The 18413-nt window shown below is 46.3% G+C and overlaps 1 protein-coding gene across 1 annotated transcript in view; it reads left to right on the top strand.

Annotated features, from left to right (window-relative positions):
• Nucleotides 1-18413, top strand: part of ADCY3 (adenylate cyclase 3) — a 103236-nt gene that overhangs the window by 62362 nt on the left and 22461 nt on the right. Inside the window, exons 4-8 of the mRNA XM_082217339.1 lie at nt 982-1112; nt 2589-2700; nt 7859-7986; nt 13080-13238; nt 16756-16918. Of these exons, the coding sequence (XP_082073465.1) occupies nt 982-1112; nt 2589-2700; nt 7859-7986; nt 13080-13238; nt 16756-16918 (693 nt within the window). The remainder of the gene's footprint in view (nt 1-981; nt 1113-2588; nt 2701-7858; nt 7987-13079; nt 13239-16755; nt 16919-18413) is intronic.

The raw sequence follows: 18413 nt of genomic DNA, 5'->3' as shown, positions 1-18413 counted from the left end.
GGGCAGAACGATGGGGGTGGAGACGCTCCTTCAGATATACTGGACCAAGGCCGTTTAGGGCTTTAAAGGTCAGCACCAACACTTTGAATTGTGCTCGGAAACCAGTGTGGCTCTTGGTTCTTTATCTTGAAACTGGAGCAACTCCTTCATGGAGAGCCAGCCTAGTAGTTCCCTCTAGACGTTCAGGACTGCAGTTCTCATCAGCCCCAACCAGCAAAGCTGTACAATGCAGGAACTGACAGGAGCTGGACTCTAAAATACCCAGACAGCCCCAGGTTGGCCAAGGCTGGAAATTTCATCCTAAGGTTTTCCACACACGTATGCTGAGCTCTGCCTCTCTTGCTTGCCACAGGAGGAGGAAATTCCAATATTGTTTTTGTTGTTTAGTCGTGTCCGACTCTTCGTGGCCCCCTGGACCAGAGCACGCCAGGCCCTCCTGTCTTCCACTGCCTCCCGCAGTTTGGTCAAACTCATGCTGGTAGCTTCAAGAACACTGTCCCACCATCTCGTCCTCTGCCGTCCCCTTCTCCTTGTGCCCTCCATCTTTCCCAACATCAGGGTCTTTTCCAGGGAGTCTTCTCTTCTCATGAGGTGGCCAAAGTATTGGAGCCTCAGCTTCAGGATCTGTCCTTCCAGTGAGCGCTCAGGGCTGATTTCCTTCAGAATGGAGAGGTTTGATCTTCTTGCAGTCCATGGGACTCTCAAGAGTCTCCTCCAGCACCAGACTTCAAAAGCATCCATTCTTCGGTGATCAGCCTTCTTTATGGTCCAGCTCTCACTTCCATACATCACTACTGGGAAAACCATAGCTTGAACTATACGGGCCTTTGTCGGCAAGGTGATGTCTCTGCTTTTTAAGATGCTGTCTAGGTTTGTCATTGCAATCCCGATATTAATTGACTGTAATTCCAGGGTGGTCTTGCAGATGAATAAGTCTTACCCAGCCTTCTCACATTCCCCTTCTTTGTGTCCCCACCTCAGGAAGGCCTGATGCTGTCGATTTTGCCCAGGCACGTAGCTGACGAGATGCTCAAGGATATGAAGAAGGATGCCAGCCAGAAGGAGATGCAGCAGTTTAACACCATGTACATGTACCGCCATGAGAACGTCAGGTAAGGAGCGGGACTTCCTTTTGCAGGGAGTTCCACATGCGAGGTGCCACTACCGAGAAGGCCCTGCCTGGTGCCGAGGCAGGTTTTGCTTCTCAAGGAGACACAGAGGGGAGCCTTTTGCCCAGAGCTCAGCAAACGAAGGAGGCACAAGGTTTGCAGCTGGGAAACTGAGATTAAAGGCTAATCCAAACTTCATTTTGTGCTGTGCTTTCCAGGTGCACCTCCACACTTTAAAGCTCTGCGTCTGAATAGGTTCGCTGCCGTCCCCAGAGCATTCCCCAGGAAAAGCACCTCCAAAAACAGGGCTTACATTTCAAGAAATATTGAAATATCTGAAATATTGTTGGTGCTGTACATAAATAAAATGAATAGTCTCACAATTTAGAAGTGTTGAGACAAAGAGGAGAGGGGAACTGAGGAAACTTCACGCAAGCTGGGTGAGATGTAAAATAGTATCCTTAAGCTGAGATACAGGCAGACCAGAAGTTGGCACCTGTCTGTCTTGCGAGACATCCGTAGAGACTGATGTGAGAGAGACATGTTTCGTTGCAGCCGGGGCAGAGGAAGGCAACCAGTTGTGCTACTGCAGTCATACCGTGACATTTTTTCTCTCAGTGCTGCTCCTAGTGGTCTTTCTTCTTCTGGTCACTGCTACGGACACACGACCTGACTGCTTGTCTCCAGGCATTGCGGTCGTCTGCAAGGGATTCCCAGTAAGCAAAATATAACCAAAGACAACATGAGTTCTGAATAAAGCTTTCAGTAATAATAATAATAATTTTTTTATTTATACGCCACCCTTCCCGGTTCAAAAACCGGGCTCAGGGTGGCTAACAACAAATTTATAACACTTAATTGTAAAAGCAGCATAAAATACAATAGAAAAACATGAATAACAATAAAATTCAAAATTCAGAAATCAATTTAGGGGAAATCCATCTAATAAACATTAGATAATCACCAGGGCTAGCTGGCTAAGTTAGTCCTATTTGGACCAGTGAGGAGACCAGGGGAGAATTAGCTGTGGGGTCTCAGAGCAGGTGATCTTCATAAAAGGGGAGGGGGAGGGAAGAGAAGGGAAATAAGAGATCAGGCTGAATTCAAATTAAAGGCCAGGCAGAATAGTTTTGTCTTACAGGCCAAGTGGAAGGAGGTTAAATCCGGAAGGGCCCTAGTCTCATGGGACAGAACATTCCACCAGGTCGGAGCCATCACTGAAAAGGCCCTGGCCCTGGTAGAGGATAGTCTGACTTCCTTAGGGCCCGGGACCTCTAAACTATGGTTATTCATGGACCTTAAGGTCCTCTGTGGGGCAGACCAGGAGAGGCAGTCCCGTAAATAGTAGAATCACCAGTCTGAAAAAGTCAATTTTTGGAGGAATCTAGTTGGCGCCCAACTTGGTACAGGAGCTTCTTGCTACAGCAGCTATTTGCATGACCTGCCAACCTAATCTCCTTTGGTCCTTCTGTTTCACAGCATCCTCTTTGCGGACATCGTGGGTTTCACGCAGCTATCGTCCTACTGCAGCGCCCAGGAATTGGTGAAGCTTCTGAACGAGCTCTTCGCTCGCTTCGACAAATTAGCAGCGGTAAGTTTCCACGGCAGACCGTGCGTTCCTTCAGGATTTGCCCTCTAGGATGCTGGCTGGACTGGTTGAGTTGGGGATGGGATGTCATGGGAACAGTCCTTGTTCCAGTTATACACCGCTTTGTGTGTACAATTCCTTCTCCTGTGCGGCGCCAGAGGCCAGGAACAGGAGGGACATAATTGCATAGGTGTCAACTTACAGATTTGAAAATAAGGGACCAGCAGCCAAAATAAGGGATTTGAGTCAACCAGCTGAAATACCAAGTTAAAAGGGACCAGATAATTTTGGAGAGCAGCGCCGGTATTTAGCCCTTCGTTTCCAGAGGTTGCTGCTCAAGACACCAGCTGATGAAACACTGCAATTAAAGAACTACAAGCAGCAACCAATTTTCGCGCAAAACGAAGTCCAAGCTACGAAGATGCTGCTGCAGTTCTGTATCTTTTCTCTCGTGCTCCATCTGCTGCTCTCAGTTCCATCAGGTGGGGCAGGAGGAAGGGGGGGGGAATAGCGCCCAAAGTAAACCCACAGATCAGACCATCTATGCTAGTCTACCACTACAAATCTATGGGAGAAGTGCTTGCGGTCCTTCCCTTGTAGCCCTTGGAACACCTGCCTCCTCCACCTCCTCCTCCTCTCTCTGAACTGCTTTCTCTATGGTTGCCCTCGCTCTCCTCTCAAGGCTCCTCAGCAATTCATAGGCTGCGCCAGGCTGCCCGTCTTATCCGGGTCCTTCGGCGGCACAGCCACAGTACGGCCTAGTGGGAGCGGCGGTGACAGGCAGAGGGGAGGCCCCAGGCAGAGATGCTCAGTTCAGCAGCCGCGAGGAGGATGGTGGCGGAAGGGCCCGAGGCTCCCGCCAGTCCCGGCAGGGAGGGGCTCCCGGGGGCCAAGGCTGGTGAGAGGGGGCCGGAGGGAGCCGGGTTGGGCAGCCAAGCAACACAGCTGGAGACTCCCTCCTCCCTGGCCGGCAGGGAGGGAGGGAGAGGAGCTGCTTCCTTTGAAACCCGGGAAATTTAAGGGACATCCATCAATAAGGGACAGCAGCGGGACACGGTGCTGGGATAAGGGACTGTCCCTCCAAATAAGGGACGCTTGACAGCTATGCACAATTGCCCAAGCAGCGCTGAGTTCTGCCACCTAGTTTTATTGGCCTTGTGGGCGTTCTCAGAAAAGGGCTCCATTGCATGAGATCAACAGCGCTCAGGGACTCAGAGGCTCATATCCTGGTAAACTGATACCTTTATATAGCTGCGTTTCCTGGAATATCAGAATATAAAACCTATTTACGAAGCCCAGGGACACATTATCCTCTGTTCTAATTCAGCCTCGACCAGGCTTTAGCCACTCTCTTCAGGAACAAGAGATTTCAACAAGAGATTAAGAAGTTTCCTGAGAGGGCGGGGGGGGGGGTGGATTTGCTTTTCATCAGTGGAAGAGAACTGCCTCAGAAATTGGGGCGGGTGGCGGGTTTTGCCTTGATTAGAGAGTTCTAAGGAGAGGCTGGAGGGCCCACCAATCAGGGACGCTGAATTTCCAGTGTTGGCAGAGGGCTGGATTGGATGACCTTTGGGAGACCCCCTAACTCTGTGCTTGTAAAAAGCTGGGCACTGCTCTGGAGCACGGGGGAAGCTAGTGTGGCAGAGTCGAAGCATAAGATGAGCATGGATCAGGCCAGGGCCGGATTTATTATTATTATTATTATTATTATAAAATATTTATTAGAGTTTCAGAAAAAGGAATTACATAAAATCAAAAAATACAAGAATAAAAGACAAAAATAAAAATACAAGAAAAATACAAAATAAATACACATACAGAAAAAAAATAAAAAATAAACCTTTCCGTATCTTACATTCATATCCTTGTTTCCCTGACCACCTCATACCTCCCTTTTTTGTATTCCAATTCAATTAATTAATTCAGCAATTTCTTTCCCTCCTTTTATCCTGATCTTTGATCTTAATATATTATAACATTAAATTTTTACCTATTAAAAAAAACAATTTTTCCATATTCTTTTATATCATTACAGCTAGAAACCGCTTAACTTCATTCAAACATCATTCTAACCTTCATTAATTTTACAATACCTTTGTAAATAGTCTTTAAGGCCAGGTCCGGATTTAGGTTGGATGAGGCTATAAGATACTGAAGGGAATGGGGCCCTTTATATGTCCAGCTGTCCTTTGTCAACAACAAATTGTCGCTGTTTTTTGTGTTGAATATATGCTATACAGTAATTGATGGACCTAATCGGTATCTAAAGCCATTTGCACATGTTGTTGTGCAACCAGTCCATGCAGAATGTAGGCACCCTATATATGAGCAAGCCAGTGATATTTTAGGGAGCAGGCGAGCAGGCGGGGCCCATTGCTTACATCAAAGGAGCCTACACAACGCAAAACACCATTGCTGTATGTAGGTTTTATTCTATTTGTTTTTTATCTTATATTTTGGAAATGTACTCCCAGTGTTTTTTTCTTTAATTTTTGGGGGGCTCCCAAGAGAGCGGGGCCCTAAGCTATAGCTTGTTTAGCTTATACAGTGGATGCTTGGGTTGCGAAGGTGATATGTGCGGGATGCACGTTCGCAACCCGCAGCGGCATGTCTGCGCATGCGTGGGTTGCGATTCGGCACTTCTGCGCATGTGCAAAGCGTGATTTGGTGCTTCTGCGCATGCGTGACCGCCGAAACCCAGAAATAACCCATTCTGGTACTTCCGGGTTTCGGCGGGTCCGTAACCCGAAAAAACACAACCTGAAGCGTCTGTAACCCGAGGTATGACTGTATGTAAATCTGGCACTGGATCAGGCCCATGCAGTCCAGAGTCCTTTCCCACCGTCTCCAACCAGGTGCCCCCACAAAAAGCCCATATGCAGGAGCTGGGAGAGACAGCACCCTCCTCACCAGTGATTCCTCCCAGTAACTACTGGTATTCACACTGGCTCTGATGGCGGAGCGAGAACAGTGGACAAGGACCCGAGGACAATAGGTTTCAAATCCCTGCTCAGTCACCTTTGGCCAGTTGCTCCCAGTATAAATTACCTCTCAGGGTTCGCCCTGAAACTGGCAGGCTATGCACAGCCCTAGAAAATACATATTTTTCCCCCATTAAGAAACAGACAAATAAATGTATAAACCTCAGTATTTTTTGGTTTCTAAGAATTCACAGGCAATGCTGGATGCTTTCTGCGAGTCTGATGTATATTTTGCAAACTAGTTCATTTCTTCGCTATGCGTTTCGACACCTCTTAAGATGTCGTAACCAATTTTTGCTTTTATTTAGCTACGTATTTATTTCTTGCCTTTCATTCTAAGGTCCCACTGCTGGTTACAGCATCAGAAGCAATATTAAAGCAACTTAGAATAACTTACAACCATAGAAATATGGTTCCTGGTATGGTACCAAGGGGGCATGTGTTTGTTTATATTTGGATACAGTTGGCTGCCATCTTGAATCAAGATGGTGGACTGAACTTTGAACAGCACTGATTTTTTTGTTTTTTTAGGATTCCTAAGCAGGGCTGGGGAGGAGCCTGCTGGTCTTACAATAAAGAAGGGCTAAATTATTATGACCTGTTATAATGCCAGCTGTTTAAAATCCACATTTGTGGCCGAGAAGAATAAATCATCAATAAACACTGGAGCAAAACTCCTCCTTTGTCTGCCTGGGAGCAGTTCTATGGATGAGCATTTGAATCCTTTTTAAACTCGCGTGATAATCCTTTTATACTACCAATATCTGCTTGGGAAATTGCTTCTTTTTTTAATTACTCTTGCAAATTTTCATGGTTACCGTCCTCTGTTATTTAATTAAGGCCTTGTTCCGTTGGGAAATAAACAGAACTGGGTTGGTAAGATTTGTGAATGTAACTCGAAGAGAAGAAACAGCTTCTCTTTAACTAAACAGAGAGGCTGAATGGATAAGGAAGGGTGTTTTGGGCTCCCAACGCTTTCTGTTCAAACAAACGTTTTAAATATAAATGTTTCAAGTAGAAATATCTTTTTACTGATTGTTTTATTGTTCTGTTCTTTCTTTAAACTGCTTTGAGGCGGTTCTGTTTTTTTGCACTTAAGCAGGATGTAAATTTATTATGAAATAATAAAATAAACAATTTTAACCACTGCGGGTGCCGATAACGTGGTGCTGATTAACTCCAAGGTTGCAGGTTTGATCCCCGTAAGGGGCAGCTGCATATTCTTGCATTGCAGGGAGTTGGACTAGATGATTCTTGCTGTCTCTTCCATCTCTACAATTCCAGGATTCTCTTCTTCTTTGGCGATCACTCGTAGCTGAGGAAGATTGTCTTCCGTAAACACAGTTTTAACAATGAGTCCATAAGTGACTGTGGAGGCCAATTCTGGATCCACACGTCCTTCCATAGATGGCAACCGTCCCTTATTTGGCGGGAAAGTCCCTTATCCCAGCGCCGTGTCCCGCTGCTGTCCCTTATTGATGGATGCCCCTTAAATTTCCCGGGTTTCAAAGGAAGCAGCTCCTCTCCCTCCCTCCCTGCCGGCCAGGGAGGAGGGAGGCTCCAACTGTGTTGCTTGGCTGCGTTGCTCACCCAATAAGGAGCCTAAGAACGACTGGGGGGTGGAGCTTGCATGCCTTGTGCCGATCAAATTGGCCGCCTTGCCTGGGGATTCACCTTTGCTCAGTGCTTCCCAGCAGAGAGGTGATGGTGGTTTTCCTTGCTGCATCCTCTTTGCTGGGTTGCTGCGCTGTGGGAACCACCGCTTGAGGCTTCGTTTGGCTGCTGGCTGGGCTTTCTGCCTTTGGCTCGGAGGGGCTCAGAAGTCGAACATACCTGTGTCCAGAAAATCCCTTATTTTGCCTGCTGATCCCTTATTTCCGAGGCTGCTGGTCCCTTATTTTCAAATCTGTAAGTTGACAGCTATGCGTCCTTCCACAGTGGGGAAATAGGTTTTCGGGTGGGAGTTGGTGTGCATTTGCCAAGCGTGCCTTCCTCTTAGCATGTTTCTCCCTTGCGTCCTGAGTTCGAGTGTCTTCAAAGCCCATGACACCTTTAAACCTCTTTTGTTGGCCACCAGCATTACGCTTTCCATGAGGCAGATTTCTACATTATGTCCTGGCAACCTTCCACTGTTGGAATTACTTCCTTTTCTTTTCCTTTTCCCTTTCCTGCTCTTCCAGAAATACCACCAGCTGCGTATCAAGATCCTGGGAGACTGCTACTACTGCATCTGTGGTCTGCCTGATTACCGGGAAGACCACGCCGTCTGTTCTATCCTGATGGGCCTTGCTATGGTGGAGGCGATTTCGTAAGCGTTCCTATTAATACATTTATTTATCTGGTTTTCAAATTAACATTTTACAATCACAAACATACAACATAAAAACAAGATTCCAAGGAATCTCCTGGAATTCCCTCCTCCCCTTTTTGGGTCCTATTATTAATCATTTCTTCCTGCATCTTTTATGATAGTAGTCCAAATCTTTCACATCTCCATTATATCCAAAGTTCATCATTAAACTACAAGTGTCATTCAAATCCTACTAACGATTTTAACTGTTTACAGTGGTTTTTAAGGTAAATTGTAAGGTAAATTTAAGGTCTACCCCATATGGGAGATAACCTGGGGAACTGCTGTGGGAGCCAGAAGTACAGTGCAGGTGATGCAGGAAGCAGGCAGGAAGAACAGGAAGGTCAAAAAGAGGACGGTAGCAGCGTGACTTTGCCTTTTACCAGGTCTGGAAAGGTCACGCCCACCTACTAGTCACATTCAAGAGGAAGGATGCTCCAGGCCAGGAGGAACAGGAAGTTTCGACTGGCTGGACCAAACATTCCCTTGCATGCCACTCTAGCAAAACAAGGAATGTTGTACTTGACTGCTCCCAGTGGATTACATCCCACACCCTCGTCGTCCCTTCAGCTCTATGATTTGGAGGAATCATTTCTCCCTCCCTCCCTCCCTCCCTCCCTCCCTCCCTTCCTTCCTTCCTTCCTTCCTTCCACAAAGATCCATTGTTGAGATGGTTTTCCTGGACCACTTTTCCTGCTCTTTCCTGAAATCTGTGGGATCAGAGATTTGCAGCCCCAAATATAATAATAATAATAATAATAATAATAATAATAATAATAATAATATCTTTATTGTCATTGCCCCCATCGGGGACAACGAAATTACTTGACTGCTCCATAAAAACACTAATTAAACAATACAGTATAATACAGCAAGGGAGATTAGATGACTTTCAAAGTCCGGGCTTCCCATTCAGGGCCGAGATCCCTCTGGAGAAGAAGCTGTTCTTAAGACGGCTCGTTCTTGTCTTCATCATCCTGTATCTCCGTCCCGACGGCAAGAGCTCGAAGAGACAGTGACCAGGATGCGATGGATCTTTTACTATGTCCAGTGCCTTCCTATGGCACCTTGTGGCATAAATCTGCTCTAAGGTGGGCAGCCAACAATGCTCTCTGCTGCCTTAACAACTCTGCACAACCCCAAGCTGTCCCGGGTAGTACAGCTTCCGTACCACACACATAAGCCATAAGTGAGCACGCTCTCAATGGCACAGTGATAGAAGGCAAGCAGCAGTTTCTGCGGAAGATGGTTTTTCCTTAGTATTCTCAAAAAATACAGTCTCTGCTGCGCCTTCTTCACAAGCCCCCTTGTGTTGACACTCCAGGACAGATCCTCTTGTAATTCAATGCCCAAAAATCTGAACGTTGTTACCCTCTCCACACAGACCCCATCAATCAAAAGTGGCTGGACGTTGCTTTTCTGTATGGCTGCTTCATCTGGTGTGTACGGATCTCCCAGAGGCATGGACTTGCCTGTAATATTTCTCTGAGGAGTTAGGATCTTTGGGCCACCTCCCTGCCCTTGCCTGCCTTCCTTGAACTAAGCAAGTATTCTTCCTTCCCTGACTCAAGCCAGGATTCTCACACCTTGTGGTTCTTCTCCTAAAGAGGTGACCCAAATGCAACTCTCCAGGCCCCTCTATGTGGCCCTTGGGACAATCACCAGGCCCCTCTCCCCAGGCCACACACTGCCCCTTGCTCGCCTGGAGGGAGCAGAGAAAGGGGTGTGTGAATGTAAGAGTAGAAACTAGCCTCCTAAGGGGGAAAAATTGCATTTGTCGCTCCACCCGCTTTTGTCTCTCACTCCAGACATTGCCATGTGGCCCCCAGAAAGTTTGTCCAGAAGGGAATGCTGCCCCCAGGCCCAAAATGGCGCCTGGCTGCTTCTGAGCTGTGAGCTTTTATATGAGCTGGAGACCTTTCTCGACAGATCTTCTTTCCACCCACAGAGTTCATCACTAAACAATCTCCCTCTCCCGCTAATTATTCCTCCTCATTTTTCTAAAACAAAACTTGGTCTCAGGGATGGAAAGCTCTTAATGTTTATGGAAAATTACCAGGGGATAGCAGTGAAAGCTGGCTTAGTGGCTCGTTTATAGAAACAAGGGGCAGTCGTTTAAATTCCAGGCGTGCAAGAAGGGAGAGAGGAGTGGTGGGCTGCTCAGCTCTGTTTTTTTGGAAACTTAGATCTCTTTCGCTATATGAATGATAGAGTCCTTCACAGCTGAAGGATTCCTGACAGATGGCCACCCAACTTCTGTTTAGAAATCTCCAATGAAGGAGAGTCCACCACATCCCGAAAGAGTCTGTTCCACTGTCAAACAGCTCTTACTGTCAGGAAGCCCTTCCTGATGTTTGGTGGAAACATCTCACTCCCCTTGTCCAGAATCTAATAGAGATGTCTTCTTAAGGACACAGTATAAACCTGCTAGATCAGGTTGGTGGCCATCGAGTCCAGCATCCTGTTCTCACAGTGGCAACTCTCTTCCCTCCTGCGGTTTCCAGCAACTGGGTTTCAGAAGCCTTGGTTCCTCCAGTTGTGGAGGCAGAGCACAGCCCTCCTGGCTAGGAGCCATCGATAGCCCTCTTCTCCTCCATGGATTTGTGGCTATCCCTGCCTCTTCAGTACTGCTGCTCAAGTTTCCAAACTTTTGGCTCAAAGTCATTTTTTAAAAGTCAAACACAAGGGTTGTGTGTTTTTCCTATTAAGCGGAATGATTCTTCTTATCATCATTCTCTCTCTCTCTTTCTCTATCATCTATCTATCATCTATCTGTCTAATCACTCTCTCATCTATATCTATCATCTATCTATCTATCTATCTATCTATCTATCTATCTATCTATCTATCATCTATCATCTGTCTATCTCTATCTATCTATCTATCTATCTATCTATCTATCTATCTATCTATCTATCTATCTCTATCTATCTATCTATCTATCTATCTATCTATCTATCATCTATCTATCTATCATCTATCTATCTATCATCTATCTATCAATCATCTATCTATCTATCTATCTATCTATCTATCTATCTATCATCTATCTATCTATCTATCTATCATCTATCTATCTATCCATCATCTATCTATATCTATCTATCATCTATCTTATCTCTGTCTATCTCTATCATCTTTCTTTTTTCTTTCTATCTCTATCATCTATCTATCACTATCTATCTATCTATCATCTATCTATCATCTATCTATCTATCTATCTATCTGTCTGTCTATCTATCTATCTATCTATCATCTATCTATCTATCTATCTATCTATCTATCTCATCTATCTCATCTGTCTCATCTATCATCTATCTATCTATCATTTATATCTATCTATCATTTATTTCTGTCTATCTGTCTACCTACTTACGCATCTATCATCTATAATAATATATAATTTATTATTTATTATTTATAACCCACCCATCTGGCTGGGCTTCCCCAGCCACTCTGGGCAGCTTCCAACAAAATATTAAAATACTGTAATACATTAAACATTAAAAGCTTCCCTAAACAGGGCTGCCTTCAGATGTCTTCTAAAAGTCTGGTAGTAGTTGTTCTCTTTGCCACCTGGTGGGAGGGCGTTCCACAGGGCGGGCGCCACTACCGAGAAGGCCCTCTGCCTGGTTCCCTGTAACTTGGCTTCTCGCAGCGAGGGAACCGCCAGAAGGCCCTCGGTCCTGGACCTCAGTGTCTGGGTAGAACGATCTATCTATCATCTACCTACCTACCTACGTATCTATCTATCTATCTATCTATCTATCTATCTATCTATCATCTATCTATCTATCTATCTATCTATCTATCATCTATCATCTATCTACAGTGGTGCCTCGCAAGACGAAAAGAATCCGTTCTGTGATTCTCTTCGTCTAGCGGTTTTTTTGTCTTGCGAAGCAAGCCCATTGACGGATTAGCGGATTAGCGCTATTAGCGGCTTTTAGCGGCTTATCTGCTAATCAGATCAGCTGATAAGCGGTTTGGCGGCTTAGAAAAAGGGGGGGGGAGGAAAAAAAACCAGCAGGAACTCGCAAGACATTGTCGTCTTGCGAAGCAAGCCCATAGGAAATTCGTTTTGCGAAGCACCTCCAAAACGGAAAACTCTTTCGTCTAGCGAGTTTTCCGTCTTGCGAGGCATTCGTCTTGCGGGGCACCACTGTATCCTCTATCTGTCTGTCTGTCTGTCTGTCTATCTATCTATCTATCTGTTTCTATCCCTATCAGCTGCCCTTCACCCTAATGTCCCAGAGCATGTTGCAGCATTATAACCTGTTAACCAAGACAACAAGAACACGCCAACAGCATACAAATCAATATGGCTAACTTGATCCAACAACCAACCTCCCTCCCGCAACACACATGTAAACAAGCCTCACTGCAGTCAGCTGAAGGCAACTAACCATGCCCTGGGCCCCCCAGCCCCTCTCACTGAAAGCTAATAAATGAAAAGAAAGAGAGCCTATCCATGTGATACTATACTGACACACAAACCTTGCACATACACTATGGAAAAGAGGGCAAGTTTGCTACCCCCTTCTCTTCTCTCCATACCTTATATTGTATACAACATTTAAAGTGTCACATTGAATAGAACTGTGCAAAGGACCTCATGATCTGAAAAGAGAGACAAAGTATGTTTATTATTATTATTAATGATTATTATTTGAATTTATATACTGCCCTATACCCGGAGGTCTCAGGGCAGTTCACAGAACAAAATCAAAATATAAAACCACAAAATATATAATCAAAATAAAAACAACAACCCAATAATCCCCCCAGCCCCCCCCCCCATTTTAAAAGGGTATAGGATAGGGGACTTTGGTAACCCAAGAAAATCTTTAATAAAAACCATTTTAAAAACCCGACATTGACAACGATTTAAAGCAACTTGCGTTTGAAACCTTTAAAAGTGTACAGGCGAAGCAGCCAAAGGAGTGGCAAACAAATGCTCACTGGTTGTCTGTGAGCTGCTGGGGGCAGATTTTTGTTTCTCAAGAATTGAATTGTGTGTTCGTTGTCATCGTGGGCTCCTTCCTCCCCAGCTACGTCCGAGAGAAGACCAAAACAGACGTGGACATGCGTGTGGGGGTCCACAGTGGCACCGTCCTGGGCGGAGTCCTCGGCCAGAAGCGCTGGCAGTACGATGTGTGGTCCACAGACGTGACGGTGGCAAATAAGATGGAAGCCGGCGGCATCCCAGGGTGAGAGGAGTTTCCCCACTGCTTCCTAAATGTCCTGTGTCTGGGATGGGGACCATTCCAGCATCTTAGGCTTGCTAAGATGTATAAGACTGAATCAAATTAGTGCTGGAGATTCAATGAGGTTGAGGAGTATGTTCTTTCATATGTGGTGTTGGACTTGTAAAAGGGTAAAAGAGTATTGGGAAACGATGCATAATGAATTGAAAAAAATGTTTAAAAGCACTTTCCCCCCAAAAAACCAAACCAACCAGAGTCCTTTTCGTTGGGGATAATTCAGACAGAAATCCCCAAGTGTCAAAAAAGGTTATTTATGTATGCCACTACTGCGGCCCGTGTTTTGCTAGCCCAAAAATGGAAAACGAGCAAAGTCCCAACTAAAGAAGAATGGCAACTTAAACTGATGGTATATGCTCAGGTTGTGGACCTTACATATAGAATAAGAGAACAAGGAGAACATATGTTTAAAAAAGATTGTTTATTGAATATATGGGGGGAAATTGTGTATATTTTAAAAAGTTGACAACATTAAGATAAATTCAACAGTGTAGATAAGTTTTGATGGATGTAATAATGGAATACTGAATAGTTTAAAGGTAAAGGTAAAGGTAAAGGGACCCTTGACAGTTAAGTCCAGTCACGGACGACTCTGGGGTTGTGGAGCTCATCTCGCTTTATAGGCTGAGGGAGCCAGCGTTTGTCTGCAGACAGTTTTTCTGGGTCATGTGGCCAGCATGACTAAGCAGTTTCTGGCGAACCAGAGCAGCGCACGGAAACACTGTTTACCTTTCCGCCGGAGCAGTACCTATTTATCTACTTGCACTCTGACGTGCTTTTGAACTGCTAGGTGGGCAGGAGCAGGGACCGAACAACGGGAGCTCACCCCGTCGCTGGGATTCGAACCACCGAACTTCTTATTGGCAAGCCCTAGGCTCTGTGGTTTAGACCACAGCGCCACCCACAGTTACGGTTGCAGGCCAAGGAAAACAACAGGAACATCGTGGACATAAGGAGGGGAAGTCAAAATATAAGAAATTATTCACTGAAAGTGAATTGAATAATGTCAAGTTTTAATAAAACTAATAAAAATTATTTTTTAAAAAAGAAGGCAAGGCGAGGAGGAGAACTCAACATACAGATACATGGTGTTCTTATTAAAGCTTCTCCATTTTTCGTGGAACGTGTTGTTTTGCACGTTGATCTTCCGTGCTGGCTCTAGAACAGGGGTGAAGAACAGGGGTCCAGTTTCTCTGGACTACAACTTCCATCACCTGTGACCATTGGCCATGCTGGCAGGGGCTGATGGGATCTGGAGCGCAGCAACCTCTGGAGGCCTCTGGCTCCCCACCTCTTGCGCTGGGGCTGTCTACTCGGCCGCATTTCCCCCCCCCTTGAGTTGCTACGAAGCACAAATAAATGTGTGCTCGTAAGCTGTCAGAAATTGTTGCTTCGGGGCAAGGATCAGGCCAAAGAGTGAAACGCAGTCAGCCGAGAAGCAAAAAGGAGCTAATGAATGTTCATCATTCCGAGAGGGTCAATGGTGAGGGCCTTTCGTGCGTCTGCTTTGGAGGCAAAGGACTTGGCTATTAATAGCGCTATCTGGGCTTTATTTAGAAGTTGCAGTACCACCCCCACAGCCCTGAAATGCTAAAGGACTGGCCAGCTGTGGCTTCTGTGAAGGCCGGATTTGGGGAGTTGTGTTCTAGCATTGCTGCTTGACAGCGAAAAAGTATTTCAGAGCTGGGAACTATGTGCCATCCAGGTGTTTATCCTATTCAATTCCTTTATGTATTAACAATGATCTGCGTCCGGTTCTGGGCGCCACAATTTAAGGAGGATATCAACAAGCTGGAAAGTTGGGCAGAGGAGGGCAACTGAGATGATAATAATACAGTGGTACCTTGGGTTACATACGCTTCAGGTTACAGACTCCGCTAATCCAGAACTAATACATTGGGTTAAGAACTTTGCTTCAGGATGAGAATAGAAATAGTGCTCCGGCGGTGTGGCGGCAGCAGGAGGCCCCATTAGCTAAAGTGGTGCTTCAGGTTAAGAACAGTTTCAGGTTAAGAGCAGACCTCCAGAACAAATTAAGTACTTAACCCGAGGTAAGGTAAAGGTAAAGGTACCCCTGCCCGAACGGGCCAGTCTTGACAGACTGTGGGGTTTGTGCGCCCATCTCACATCTATTGGCCAGGGGCCAGCGCTGTCCGAAGACACTTCCAGGTCACGTGGCCAGCGTGACAAAGCTGCATCTGGCGAGCCAGCACAGCACACGGAACGCCGTTTACCTTCCCGCTGGTAAGCGGTACCTATTTATCTACTTGCCCCCGGGGGTGCTTTCGAACTGCTAGGTGGGCAGGCGCTGGGACCGAGCAGCGGGAGCGCACCCCGCTGCGGGGATTCGAACCGCCGACCTTTCGATCGGCAAGCCCTAGGCGCTGAGGCTTTAGCCCACAGCGCCACCCGCGTCCTAACCCGAGGTACCTCTGTAATAATAATCAATTTTATTTATACCCCACCCTCCCCGGCCAGAGCCAGGCTCAGGGCGGCTAACACCAGTTAAATTACAGTAGAAACATAATAGGAACCCCCCCCCCCCAATTTAAAATGCAGCCTCATTTTAAAAGTAGCCCATAGATCAAAACCATAAGGGGAAGGAAACATAAAGGTCAGACCGAGTCCAAACCAAACGCCGGGGGAACAGCTCTGTCGTGCAGGCCCTGCGGAAAGATGTCAAGTCCTGCAGGGCCCTGGTCTCTTGTGACAGAGCGTTCCACCAAGTCGGGGCCAGTACTGAAAAGGCCCTGGCCCTAGTTGAGACCAATCTAACCACCTTCCGACTTGGGACCTCCAAAGTGTTGTCGTTTGTGGACCTTAAGGTCCTCCGAGGGGCATACCAGGAGAAGGGTCTGGAAAGCAAGCTTTATGAGGAACGGTTGAGGGAATCAGGGATGTTTAGCCTGGAAAAGAGGAGACTGAGAGGAGATTGGAGAGCCATCTTCAAATATCTTAAGGACTGTCACATGGTAGAGGGAGCAAACTTGTTCTCTCCTGCTCCGGAGGGTTGGACCCAAAACAATGGATTCAAGTTACAATAAAAGAGAGCCCAACTAAACATCAGGAAGAACTTTCTGATGGTAAGAGCTGTTTGACAACCAACAAGAGTTTGGGTGGCCTTCTGCCATGGATGCTTTAGCTGAGATTCCCGCATTGCAGGGGGTTAGACTAGATGACTCTGGGGGTCTCTTCCAACTCTACAGTTCTGTGATTCTGTGAATTTTTGTACACCACAATTTCATTAAAAAACAAACATCCAAGCAGTTTACAACTGTAATACAACTTCTACCAGCACCAGCCACCCATGACCAGGGCATGATGGGATTTGTAGTCCAATGACATCTAGAGTACCACAGAGGTTCCCCGGCCACGCTCTGGCTTTTCCTGCAGTCCCCCCTTCCGCTATCTCTGACCTCTGTCCTTGGCAATGACCGCCTTGCTTTCGATGTGGCCCTTACAGGCGTGTGCACATTTCTCAGAGCACCATGGACTGCCTGAAGGGGGAGTTTGAGGTGGAGCCGGGAGACGGCGGGGCCCGCTGCGAATACCTGAGGGAGAAGGGGATCGTCACCTACCTCATAGTGGTGACCAACAAGCCGCTCAAGAACGGGATCAACGGCGTGGTGAGTGTTCTTGGCCCATAGGGACAGATGTCCCATTTGCCCAACGTTAGGGCTGGCACCGCATGGATCCGGCGGAGGCAAAGGAAGTTTGGCCTTGCAGTGCTCTGGGAAGCCTTCCAGTTCCTTTTTTAAAAAAATATATATACATTTTTATTGATTTTTTAACATATCAGTTCCAACAGTCATACAACATATCTTCTCATCTTATACAGTGTTTTAGACGTCCGTCAACACCTCTGATGATTTTCCGTTCTTTATCACTTATTCTGCATGTCTTAATTTCTATATTGCATTTAATTGTCCTTAACTAATAATTCTTTTCATAGTCTTTCTTGTAATATTTCAGATAATACACCTTAAAAAACTTATTGCAATCCTACCAGCGTAATCTGTTCATCACAATTACTTTTCAGATAGTTCATATATTTACTCCAGTCCTCTAAGAATCTCTGATCCTGGCATTCCGGTTCCTATGTTGCAGTAGATTGGGGAGTAGCCAATGTGGGGCCCTCCATCTCTTGCCGGTCTCCCATCAGCCCCAGCCAGCATGGCCAAGGGCTGTGGTCCAGTAAAACCTGGACAGCACCATGTTGGCAAACCCTGCCCAGAACACCGAGAAAGCTGACATTTCTCCATTGCAGTGGGTTGGACTAGATGACCCTTGGCTCCTCCTTTCAGCTCTATGATCCATTGCAAAGCAAGGGTGATGGAAGATCAGCCTCGCTGTCATTTTCTTGCACCAGAACTGGGCTGGTTGGCGAATCGGATGTTTATGTTACAAGTCTTTCCCAAGCTGGTGCCCTCTGGATCAATAATAATAATAATAATAATAATTGTAATAATAATAATTTATTTATATCCCGCCCTCTCCAGACAAAGCCAGGCTCACAGCGGCTAACAACAATAAAAATAGCACAGTTTACATAAAATCACAGTCAATTAACTGAAATACATTCTAAAATCAATTCATTCTAAAATCAATTCAGAATCAGATTAATGGCAACCATTGGGGTAGACTTCTATGAGGATGACCAAAGGAGGGGGTCAGGCTGCGCCTTGGCCAAAGGTCTGGTGGAACATCTCTGTCTTGCAGGCCCTGTGGAAAGATGTCAAGTCCCGCAGGGCCCTAGTCTCTTGGGACAGAGCGTTCCACCAGATCGGGGCCATGGCCGAAAAGGCCCTGGCTCTGGTTGAGGCCAGCCTAATCTCCCTGTGGCCTGGGACCTCCAAGATGTTTTTGTTTGAAGACCGTAAGGTCCTCCGTGGGACATACCAGGAGAGGCGGTCTCGTAGGTACGAGGGTCCTAGGCCGTATAGGGCTTTAAAAGTTAAAACCAGCACCTTAAACCTGATCCTGTACTCCACCGGGAGCCAGTGCAGCTGGTATAGCAGCGGGTGAATGTGATCCCATGGCGAGGACCCTATAGGGAGTCTCGCCGCGGCATTCTGCACCCGCTGGAGTTTCTGGGTCAGTCTCAAGGGCAGCCCCAAGTAG

The sequence above is a fragment of the Podarcis vaucheri genome (assembly GCF_965113315.1).
Source record: "Podarcis vaucheri genome assembly, chromosome: 3".
NCBI lineage: Eukaryota > Metazoa > Chordata > Lepidosauria > Squamata > Lacertidae > Podarcis > Podarcis vaucheri.
This window is presented reverse-complemented; position numbering and strand designations above follow the sequence as displayed.